General features: G+C 46.2%; 1 protein-coding gene across 1 annotated transcript; it reads right to left on the bottom strand.

Annotated features, from left to right (window-relative positions):
• Positions 1-3,019: 3,019 nt before the first annotated feature.
• On the bottom strand, positions 3,020-10,224 carry LOC126996224 (uncharacterized). The gene is made up of 5 exons (XM_050856564.1): positions 9,555-10,224; positions 6,575-6,795; positions 5,089-5,193; positions 4,549-4,825; positions 3,020-4,383 (listed from the first exon to the last, which is right to left on the bottom strand). Exons 1-5 carry the CDS (start codon positions 9,652-9,654, stop codon positions 3,464-3,466), a joined length of 1,623 nt encoding a protein of 540 aa, XP_050712521.1. The 5' UTR covers positions 9,655-10,224; the 3' UTR covers positions 3,020-3,463.
• Between the last annotated feature and the right edge of the window lie 1,350 nt (positions 10,225-11,574).

The raw sequence follows: 11,574 nt of genomic DNA, 5'->3' as shown, positions 1-11,574 counted from the left end.
TGGGGAGGAGCATGCCCGAAATAATATCAGTCTCTCGTTTTCCCGTCACTAATTGGCATCAACGGTTAGGCAACAGATAAGACAGCCCGAGCGCCATTTTCTCAAGGATATTCTTATTTCGAAACACGCCTCCACGTCCATGTGTAAATATACGTAGAAAAACCATGCAACATTTTTCTTCCTTTATCACATATTTTTTTGAGTATTTTTTAATTTACCGGAGCCGGTTGATAAAGGCGATTTGGTGTCAGTCATTTTGGCTTTGTGGAGTAGGGTAAGCAGGAGTGAGTTAGCTGTTATCATGTGTCTGAAATGGGAGTTCCTGAAGGTATGATGTGTATGTGTTTGTGAAAATGTAATGTGTATGTGTGTTCAAATATGTGATGTATGTGTTCCTGAAGGTGTGATGTGTATGTGTCCAAAGGTGTGATGTATATGTGTCCAAAGGTGTGATGTGTATGTGTCCAAAGGTGTGATGTGTATGTGTCCAAAGGTGTGATGTGTATGTGTCCAAAGGTGTGATGTGTATGTGTCCAAAGGTGTGATGTATATGTGTCCAAAGGTGTAATGTATTTAGTTTGCTGTGTTTTCCTTCTAATACAACTCAATGAATGTTAGCCAGACACGTATCAGCATATATTTCCGTTTTTTTTTTTTTCTTTTTTTTTCTTTTGTTCTGATTCTCTTTCTTCTTCTCCTCCTCGTACTTCCATATTAATTTTCCTCTTCGATTTCCAGTAGGCCTATCAGTATTTTTTTCCTTGTTTTCGTCTTTTTTTTCCCCGTTCTGATCCTCTCGGTACTCCTCTTCCTTATTCTTTCATTCCTAGTTTCCTCATCGTCTTCCTCTCCTTCCTCTCCTCTCCCTCTTCTTCCTCCTGTTCATGATTCGTCCTATTCCTCTTTGTCCTCCTCCTATTTCTCGTCTCTCTGCTTTATTAACCTTCCTTTTTCGCTCATTTTTCGAACACCGTGATGCTTAGGTATATATATATATTTCCTACCTCTTCAGCATCCCAAAATTTTGCATCCATATTGTCCAGATGAATTAAAAAAAACAAAAACTGGCTACTCTTTACTTTGATCTGTTAAAGGAGATGCGAGTAGCGGGCTTTTTTTTTTTTTTTGGTACTCTTTTTATTGCCCTTGAGCCGTGTCCTCTGATGTAAAAAAAAAAAAAAAAACTTATATAGATCTTCCGTTTCTGAATGAGGCTCACACGCATAGGCCTACTCAGTATTACAATGCGCTACCCAGTTAGTCCTCAGAGGAAAAAAAAGCATTCGTCACCTCTACGAGTATTAATCCGGTCCGCTGATAAGATTCTAATATAACAATGGTGACGATTGATAAGGAGGGGAGGTGTGGGGAAGAGGAGAGGGGGGAGAGGTGTGAAAGTGGAAGGGGAGGAGAGAAGAAAAGAATGGGGGAGATGTGAGAGAGAGGGGAAAGAGGAAATGGGAAAGAGAGGGAGAAAAGAGCAAAAGGAATAGGGAGGGGAGATATGAAAGAGAGGGGAGAGAAAGAGGAGGTGGGAAGGAGAGGGAGGAGAGAGGAGAGGAATGAGTGAAAGAAAATGTGGAAGAAGAGAGAGAGAGAGAGAGAGAGAGAGAGAGAGAGAGAGAGAGAGAGAGAGAGAGAGAGAGAGAGAGAGAGAGAGAGAGAGAGAGAGAGAGAGAGAGAGAGAGAGAGAGAGAGAGAGATGATTAAAAAAAAATGGTAAATGAAGCCAAGTATGTATCTTCCCATTTCTTTCTTTATTTCGTTGTAAGTTTTCAATTGTGTTAATCTTGTCACATCAAATCTTGTTATTATCGCCTCGTATCGTTGTCGGAGGTGGATCAGACGCCTACAAGCTCTCAGTCTCTGACCCAGCACTGTCACACATTGAAGGTTTTCGTAAAGGACTAGTTGCATGACCCACCTGGTAGTCTGACCCTTCTTCTGTACAATGACCCTAACAAAACACTCATTAGAGCCATCGTAGACAGATGTATCGTACTCAGAGCATAGTATTTACCGGTTTCTGACGCCTAACTATTGCCAAGGAACATCAGGAATTAACTATTTTAACGATAAATATAAATGAGTCTCGTTATTAGGGACCAGGAGACAGTTTTGGGTTTGGATGTCGGTAAATATAAGTGACTGAGTACAACAATCTGGCAACGCTGATTAGGGGCCAGTTTTACAGTACAGCACGTTCGTAAACTCCCCAACCAAACACAAATCACGACAAAAATTCCTTGTAGGCCTATAGTGTTGGGTGTTGATGTAAAAAGGAGGAAATTATAAGAAACCACACAGGAAATCTCTTTAGTATCTAGTATTGAGTGGAAAAAAATGGATCATTGTGGACCTGGGGGTTGGGATGGCATGTTCCTCCCTTCTCCCTTGTTGTTTACCTGCAACAATAAACTATCAATCAATCAATCAATCAATATAGTTTGGTCTGGGCGCATACAAGGACTATGTGTTGGACTGTCGAAGTGGCCCTAGAGCCCGACTGACCTCCTTTTTGGCCTTTGGAAATATTGGCTTTGAGAGGCGGAAGGGTCTGATAACACCAACATCCGGGCTCTCAAAGTCAAGGTCAGTCTGGTTTCGAAAGTGAGGCGATAACGCGAAGCTACGGGAAGTCATTTGGAGGGGGAACAGGACCTTAAAATGAACTAAACCGGAGGGTGTACCACATAAGATAACGGGAAGCTACGGGAAGTCACTGGGAGGGGTCAGTTTCGGGAGGGAGGGTCAATTTTGGGACTGCATTAAAATTCTGGAAGCCTGATTTTGAATTGTAAAGATGTGTTAAAAATCTTACGTTTGTCATTCGGTCCCTTTTGTCAGACGACCCGAGCATGAAGGGATATTGAAACACCAGTTACAAAAATATATCTTGTCTTGACACGGTTATATAAGACAATTCGTTATTAGAAAGTACAAAAAGCGAACACATCTAAACGTATATAGTTGAGTACTATGAATGCCGATTATGTACAGAGGGGCTTGTTTTCTTTGAGAGGACACAGGACAGAGCCACAGCTTGTTTATAGACGGGTTTTTCTTTCACCCTACAAGTGTTTGGGTGAGGGGGGGGGACGGGGGCGTGTGAGGGCAGGGAAGGAGAGCGTGGGTGATGGAGGGCCCCACCACCTCACCCTCACGGCGGTGCTCCACGGGAATCAACGAGCCTAGCGAAGCGAAACTGTCGTTCCTTGAGGCTATACGTGGGCGTCGTCCCTCCTGGGCAGGGAGACTGGCACCAAAGCACACACACACACACACACACACACACACACACACACACAGTTTCATAATCACGGTCGTGTGTGGGGAGCAGCGTCGTCGCCCCCAAGCGTGCAGGGGTCCGCCTCGTGCCAACTCAGCCTCCAAAATCCAGTAAAAAGAAAAAAAAAGGCTTCCTTTACGGCTGACCAGCCCTCACTTGGAGCACGGCGGTGCTTCATTTGACGAAGGTCGCGTACCTGCCCGGAGGGAGCTGGCGGCCTCCGGGCTTGTCTGAGGGGAGCGTGTTGTTGGGTTTCTGCAACTGGACGACTTGCGTCGAGTGAGGGACAGAGTAATCCGCCACGATGGGAGGACTTACGTACGGCTTGTCGTACCTGGGGTCGTCGTCCCAGTCGTCGTCATAGTCGCTGTTGTGATTTTGGATTATCGAGGTGTCCTGGTGCCCGGCGATGGCCCCCAGCGTCTTGGTGTACGGAATGTTGGGGCTCCGGTTAGTGTTCCTGTTGATGGAGCCGCCGTTACTTCTGTTGCTGTAGGTGCGCGGCCTGCCGCCGCCGGGAGGGAGCATCAGGCTGCTCTCGGCGACCCTGTTGTCCGGATTGTGGGTGTTTGTTGCGGGGTCCCAGCGCGCCGTGCTGTCATTGTTCGGAATGTTGAAGCTGTTGTTGGCACTGATGTGACCTCGGCCTGTCGAGCCGCTGAGACTTCCTGTCGTCCCTCTGCCGAGGTTGTTCGCGATGAAGGGGGTCCCGGACCTCTGGCCGTGATCTACTGAGTTGGTGCTGCCTCTGTCGTTAGTGAGGGTGCTGAAGTTACTGCCGATTCCTGAGCTCCGCTCGTCAGCCCTGTCGCCAACTTGTTTCGGCCTTATAAAGTCATTTACCTGCCTGTCGCCAGTCCTCGTTCCCCTGTTAAGGTCACTCGGCGGCATTGAGGGAGTCATTCGAACAGTCACTGGCTTGTACCTGCCGCGGGGTTTTCTACACGCCTTCCAGCAGAGGCAGACCACGCAGCCCCCCACCAGCGACCCCAGCACCACGGCGCCCAGCAGCAGTGCCAGCACAGGCACCTCCCCGACCTTGCCCAGCACCAGCAGGAAACTCCACCAGGGATCCTCCTCGACAGATTCCGTTTCTGAAAAGGGAATTATAAGCATCAGGACATTGGTTCCATGGTAAACGAGCACAAAATATTAGCCACGAGGGAGGTAAAACTGAACCCATGTCTGTGGCAGCGTCGTGACGAGCAGCATCACCTGACCCCGAGGAAACACCTCAACACCGCCGCCGACCGACGAACCTTCTGTTGTAGCGTTGAGCGAGGCGTCGTCGGTGGTGACGGGCGGCTCAGGGGAGGTACTCGGCGTCACTGTCTGCTCTGTTGTAGCCTTGAACGAGGCGTCGTCGGTGGTGACGGGCGGCTGTGGAGAGGTGCTCGTCGGCGTCACTTCGGCTCCCTCCTGCCCCGGCGTCACCGTCTGTTTGCCCCCGTCCTGCGGTTTCTCCTTTCCTCTCCCTTCAGGGGCTGGCAGCTGTTCAGTTGTTGGTGGCGTGCAAAGTGTTATTGTAGCGTGACCCTGCGAAGGAAAAGCGAGGATTAGTTGGTCCACCACCACCAGTCTTGGGCGAATCATATTAAAATAAGACACTCGGTGAACCCTGCACACCGGGGTCCTAATCATGCCCCGTGCAGGCGAGTTATAGGTCAGGTACTACGTTAGATGTACCAAGGGAGTGTTCGGTCCAACGTGGTAAAGCTCCGAGACTGAAGAGCCCAGAGTCCAAAGATTGTGGCTGGGCTCTGTACGGACGAGAGGTGGGTGGTGACGGTTCTTCCTACCTTGAGCAGAAGGGCGGTGCGGGGCTGCTGCGAGGCGGGACTGGCGGTGCTGAGGGACTCCTGCTGGGGAAGCTCCGTCCCGTTGAGGCGCACGCTGAGGCTGGGCTGTTGACGAGACCAAGAGGCATTAAGTTAGGCTCTGGGCACGAGGTAGAGGGTTAATCTAACTCACATCTTCCTCATTATCTGTCCTGTCCATCCGTCCAACGCGAGCTATTTAATATGCAGTAGTTCCGTATATATATAGTTAGCATTTAACTCCATATTTTCGTCAAATCTTTGCTGTCGACGCGGAACTGACTCAGGTCGGTATTATTACAAGACACTTTCGCTTCTCACATCAGCTATTTCTAAAGGTCAAAGAGGGGGTCAGTCGGGTTCTAATGAGTGTTTCTTTAGGCTCATGGTACAGAAGAAGGGTCAAACTACCACCAGGGTCATAAAACTACTCCTGGAAATGCCCCAAACTCGTACGAAACCCTTGTCAAATGTGAACTTGGGCGACGAGATGTTTTAAAATACGACACCATTTCCCAAGGCCACACAAAAGATTAGCCGGTTTTTCAAGGGTGACTTTCCCGTAATCCCGTTCAAAGTGCAGAAGTCGGGTAGAACTATCACCAGGATCACAAAACAGTTCATGATAACCCCAACTGCAACTTATACGAGAGGAGTTTCAAACAGGCGCACTGAGGGGCCGATACGTTGAACTTTGAAGAACACGGGGTAAGAATAATTCACCGTTGCCAGATTATCGTACTCAGAGCACAGTATTTCGTCACCCTCATAAAATAATCGCCTAAGTCATTTTTCAGCGATTTCCAGGTTTTTCTCTACATCAATTTTTTAACATGCGACTGCCAGGGTTTGTGTGTTCTAGAACTGACCTTTTCGTTTCTTCCTAAATCTTAAGCCAAATGAGATAATGACTGTTCTTTTCTCATTTCCTGTAAAGTAGAAAATAATGACTTTGGCGGTTTGTTTACGAAGGTGACGATTTACCGGTTTTTGACGCCTAACTATTGCCAAGAAACATCAGGATCTAACTCTTTTAACGATAACTATAAATGAGTTTCGTTACTGGAGCCCGGAAGACAGTTTTGGGGTAGGACGTCGGGAAATATAAGCGGCTGAGTACGACAATCTGGCAACGTTGGGTAAGATTTGTCCTGCAGTGGATTAGTGACGGCTGAAAATGACGATGAGGATGATGATGATAATGGCGATGGGTTTCTGGTTGGTAATGTCAGATGCTCCCACCCCTCACACCAACTATTTCCAGAGGCCAAAAAGGTGGTTAATCGGGTTCTAATGAGTGTTCTTTTAGGTTCACCGTACAGAAGAAGGCTCAGACTACCACCAGGGTCATAAAAGTACTCCTGGAAATGCCCTAAACTCCCACGAAAGACTAGTAAATTACGTGTTCTTGGGTGCAGAAATGTTTAAAAATACGGGCCTCTGTCACCAACGCACACACTCCATTCACCTTACTGTCATCACCGGTCTGCACTTCGATCTCCAGAATACTGAGCCTGTTCTGTGTCAGCGCCCTCCTCCTGACGGCCACCTCCTGCATCCCGCCCTCCGCGTCCGTGTGCAGCACCTTCAGCCGCGGGGTGCTATCCTTGGGCACCACACACACCCGTGTCATGCCCGTGCTGGGGATCTCCATCACCTCCCTCAGACTGCTCTCCCTGTAGGTGTCATCTGTAAGGGTAAAGAGTCTTGTATTGCTTTGAACACCTTGGGTCATATTCACATTTCATCGACCTTGCACCATTTTCGTATCGGGTTCCCACTACGGCTGTTTCCCAAGGCCACAGATAAGATTAACCGGGTTTTCATGAGTGGTTTTCCCTGTCAAGATGCAGAGGTCGCTTAAACTATCACCAGGGTCACAAAACACTCCATGAAAATCAGCAACTTCTACGAGAGGCATTTTAAAACGTGTCGGCTCCCACTATCCGATTGTTTCTCAAGGCCACAGAGAAGATCAACCGGGTTTTCATGGGTGATTTTCCCGTTCAAGATGCAAAGGTCGCGTAAAACTATCACCAGGGTCACAAAACACTCCATGAAAATCCCAGCAACTTCTACGAGAGGCTTTTCAAAACGGGAGAACTGAGAAGCCGCCGCTACGTTTAATAATAATAATAATAATAATAATAATAATAATAATAATAATAATAATAATAATAATAATAATAGTTTTATTTCGCCATCGGCATATACAAGGAACAAGACAAGTTAACGAGAGAGAACAAAATCGAGATAGGCTACACATACACTTAAATAGATGACAGCAATGCGGGCTCAAGACTTTGATGGATTTCCGCTTCTAAGAAAAATACGATCGTCAGTCTTTGAGGTTAAGCCGCTCCGGTAAGCGTATCAGTGTTATTTGCCTTCGTGATTTTTTTTTCTCTATTGTGGAAATGCCCAGAACTCTTGACGTTATTTTCCTGTTGCTCTGACGTGATTTCCGGCGCTACGAGCGATATCTTGGAGTCTATCAGTTAAATCTGCTTCAGCTTTATCTCATTGAAGCAACCCAAGGAGAGTCTATTTCCACGCTGCATTATATATATACATGACTTGAAACTTTCCCAATACTTTGTTTTTCTTCATTGTAAAACTGAATGCGTCCCTCTGATGTTTAGTGTTAGTGAGGCAACCCAACGAGAGTCTGTGATCCATCCTGCATTATACATGATTTGAAACATTGCCAATACGTGTTTTTTGTTCTTCATTGTTGCACTGTATATGACTTGAGACTTTCCCAATGCCTGTTTTTATGTTCTTCATCATGCAATGGAATCCATCCCTCTGATGTTTAGTGTTAGTGAGCCAACCCAGCGATAGTCTGTTTCCACGTTGCATTATCCGTGACTTGAGACTTTCCTAATACGTGTTTTTTGTTCTTCATCTTCATCATTACACTGTACATGACTTGAAGCTTTCCTAATATGTGTTTTTTGTTCTTCATCTTCATCGTTGCACTGTACATGACTTGAGACTTTCCCAATACTTGTTTTCTGTTATTCATCATGCAATGGAATCCGTCCCTCTGATGTTTAGTATTAGTGAAGCAACCCAACGAGAGTGTTTGCCACGCTGCATTATACATGACTTGAGACTTTCCCAATACGTGTTTTTTTTGTTCTTCATTGTAAAACTGAATCCGTCCCTCTGATGTTTCGTGTTCCCTTATTTCATGTTCTCTCTTCCGAATTGACCTCTCTTGTGACCACTTTTTTTTTCTCTCTCTCTCTCGAACTGACTCCCTTGTAAAAAAACCACAAACAAGTAAACAAAAAACTATTCGATCCAATTGAATACACGAGGGTTCAATTTTATTCTCAGTAACGCCTCAAAGTCGTCATTAGTTGTTGTTGTTGCTACATTGATATTAATTCTTCCATTTATAGTTTTTTGTGTGTGTTTCATCTTCAATAATAAGCAAAACACCCGGAAATGCTTGTCATAATCCAACCAGTAGCAAATTCCGATCCCTTGACCTAAACAGCTAGTGTTCCGGGTCGTCGATAGAATTTGAATGCCTTTAATAACAGCCTTCGATAAGCGGGGAGTATTTACCCTCCGTTGTTATTGGCGCGTCAAAGCCTCTTCTGGTTATACAAAACATGACAGTATCGATGAGCTCACTCTCGGTCTGATACGTGAAGTGCTTGGAATTTCGCCGAATATTGACAGATGACACACACACACACACACACACAGCCCATACGTAACGGCAACAATATTATTTTCCCTGTCTATTAGTCATTGTTTATCTGTATCCCGCCCTGATTGCTTAGTCCCAGTTGGAGCCTCGAGAATCACTTATCAGGGAGCTGCAAGGCTGTTCCCCATCTGATTGGCTTATATTCCTTGTTCTATTTACCGTCTTGGACAATGAGTCATCTCGGCCACGTCCCAGGCAACTCATCATGGTTAGAGCAGAAACATTTCCCTCATATGTGCTTGCCTTCCTTATCTCTCGCCCTTTCTTCACTGTCTTCACAACACTGCAAGTTTCCGCTTCATCTAAATGGACCACTTATCTTCCTTGGGCATAACCGTAATGGAGATGGAACAACCTACCCCCCATATGCTAGCCTTCCCTATCCCTCGCCCTTTCCTCACCGTCTTCAATACTACAAGTTACCGCTTTAGCTGTAGAGAACACTTACCTTCCTTGGGTATAGCCGTAGTGAAATGGAGATGGAACAACCTACCTTCCATATGCTAGCCTTCCTTATCCCTCATCCTATGTTTACTATCTTCAATACTACAAGTTCCCGCTGTAGCTGTAGGTAACACTTACCTTCATTGGGTATAACCATAGCGGCACTAATGGAGAGGGAACAACACTCCCTTCCATATGCTAACCTTCCCTATCCCTCGCCCTTTCTTCACCGTCTTCAATACTACAAGTTCCCGCTTTAGCTGTTGGGAACACTTACCTTCATTGGGTAAAGCCGCTGTGTCGCTAGTGGAGATCGATGTCGCCAATAGCACCAGCACCGCCAGACAAGTCCAATACCCAGACCGCAGCGCCCCCATCCTGCCTCTCCGCTGCACCGCTAACAACCCGCTGTATCTTGTGTTTCCCAGGGGCAGAGTAAATGAGTCCACCGTATGCACTCGTGGGGGTCAATTTAAATCCTTTGGTGAATACGTGAAGCACAAGAATACTGGCTGGGACTCAAAAGGAAGGAAATTGACACTGTGGAACCGCCCCGTTTGTTTGGGGTAGGACTAGGGAGATATCCGTCCGCGTTTTGTCTGTGGGTTTGGCTTCTTCCGCGTTGGTTGGTCGGTTGTGTGTGTCTTGAAGGGGTGATTGCTTTGGAAACTGCTATTCTGGAACCTCTCCCGTTTGTTCGGCGTAGGGCAAGGGGGATATCCGTCCGCGTTTTTTCTATGGGTTTGGCTACTTCCGCGCTAGTTAGTCGGTTGTGTGTGTCTTGCAGGGGTGATTTTGGGAACTGCTATTCTGGAACCTCTCCCGTTTGTCGGCGTAGGGCAAGGGGGATATCCGTCCGCGTTTTGTCTGTGGGTTTGCTTCTTCCGCGTTGGTTGGTCGGTTGTGTGTGTCTTGCAGGGGTGATTGCTTTGTACTGGTTCATCACTTTCAGTCTGGAGTCCAAGATGATTACTACTGTTATCTTATCTCCGTTATGGCCGTCACTACCGCCGCCGCCAGAGTCACCCAGCTAGATAGGATAATCGGTGATACCAGCAACATAACATTAATAAATACGTATGTAGCCTGATATATATTTTTACACACGTACCTCATACACCGTTATGTACACGTGACTTATTCGTTATGCATTCTCTTGCGTCATTTGAAGTTCCACGAAGATACGATTATTATTTGAAGTTCAACGAAGATGTGATCATTGGTATTTTTAGGAAGGACGAAGGAAGGAAGGAAGTTTATCAAATCTACTCTCACAACATATCGCTTCGGTGTTTCCTGGCCACTGATATAGATGCGTTTTTGTTTAATTATTTTGTTTTTCTTTTTACTTTATCATTGCGTTCGCTGTCTCTCGCTGTACCTGTATTGACGTCACTTCCTCGGGCGTGTGTTTCGTAAGGTGTTGCATGTGTTCGGGGCTTGCTTGTATGTGGGTGGACTGGTAATAAGGCGGTGTGTGTGTGTGTGTGTGTGTGTGCAATCTGGCGAGGTCACGGCAGGCAGATTACGACTGATTCTTCTTCTTTTTCTTGTTTTTGTTCTTGCTTTTCTTCTTCATTTTCTTCTTCGTCTTCGTCTTCTTCTTTTTTTCTGATTCTGATTCTTCTTCTTCTTCTGATTCTTCTCCTTCTTCGTCTTCTTTTTCTTTGATTGCGAATGATTCTTCTTCGTCTTCTTTTTCGTTTTCTTCTTTTCCTTTTTTTTCTTCGTGTTCTCCTCCTCCTCCTCCTTCTCCTCCGGTAATAGCTCCTTGCCCTTGATGTGTTCCTCTTATCAGCCGGGGTCTAATCGTCGCCTCGTGTGTCCCCGCGATAATAGGTCGTAATAAGCCGGGCAGCCTAATCACGGGCTGAGGCTATTTAGCTTGTCACTGTGTATAGAATGCCGCTCTTTAGGTGTCGGGGCGAAGGAGATCAAAGGAGACGAGGCGAATCTGGTGCACTCATTATCACATTATCCTTCCTTCGTCTGTATAATCTTCCCTCGTCTGTATTTCCTCCTGCCTACGACTTGAACAGTTTCTCCTACCCCTCTTTGACTACTTATCCCTACATTTTTTTTTTTTTTTACAGGAGCAGCGTATAGCGGACTTTTTTGCTTATATTTATTTTTGCCCTTCAGCTGCCACTATTACTGTATAAGGAGAAAAATAAGAGGTTCTCATAGTGCTCGGACCCTGGGCTCACACTTCACCTGACTCCCTCGTGAATACTAGCCCGCTTCTCTCGACTTTCACCTTCAGCATCCTGTGGAAACGATAAATGAAATGAAATCGA

Source organism: Eriocheir sinensis, chromosome 9, assembly GCF_024679095.1.
Source record: "Eriocheir sinensis breed Jianghai 21 chromosome 9, ASM2467909v1, whole genome shotgun sequence".
Taxonomy (NCBI): Eukaryota; Metazoa; Arthropoda; class Malacostraca; order Decapoda; family Varunidae; genus Eriocheir; species Eriocheir sinensis.
The sequence above is the reverse complement of the archived record's forward strand: the minus strand, read 5'-3'. Positions and strand labels throughout refer to the sequence as shown.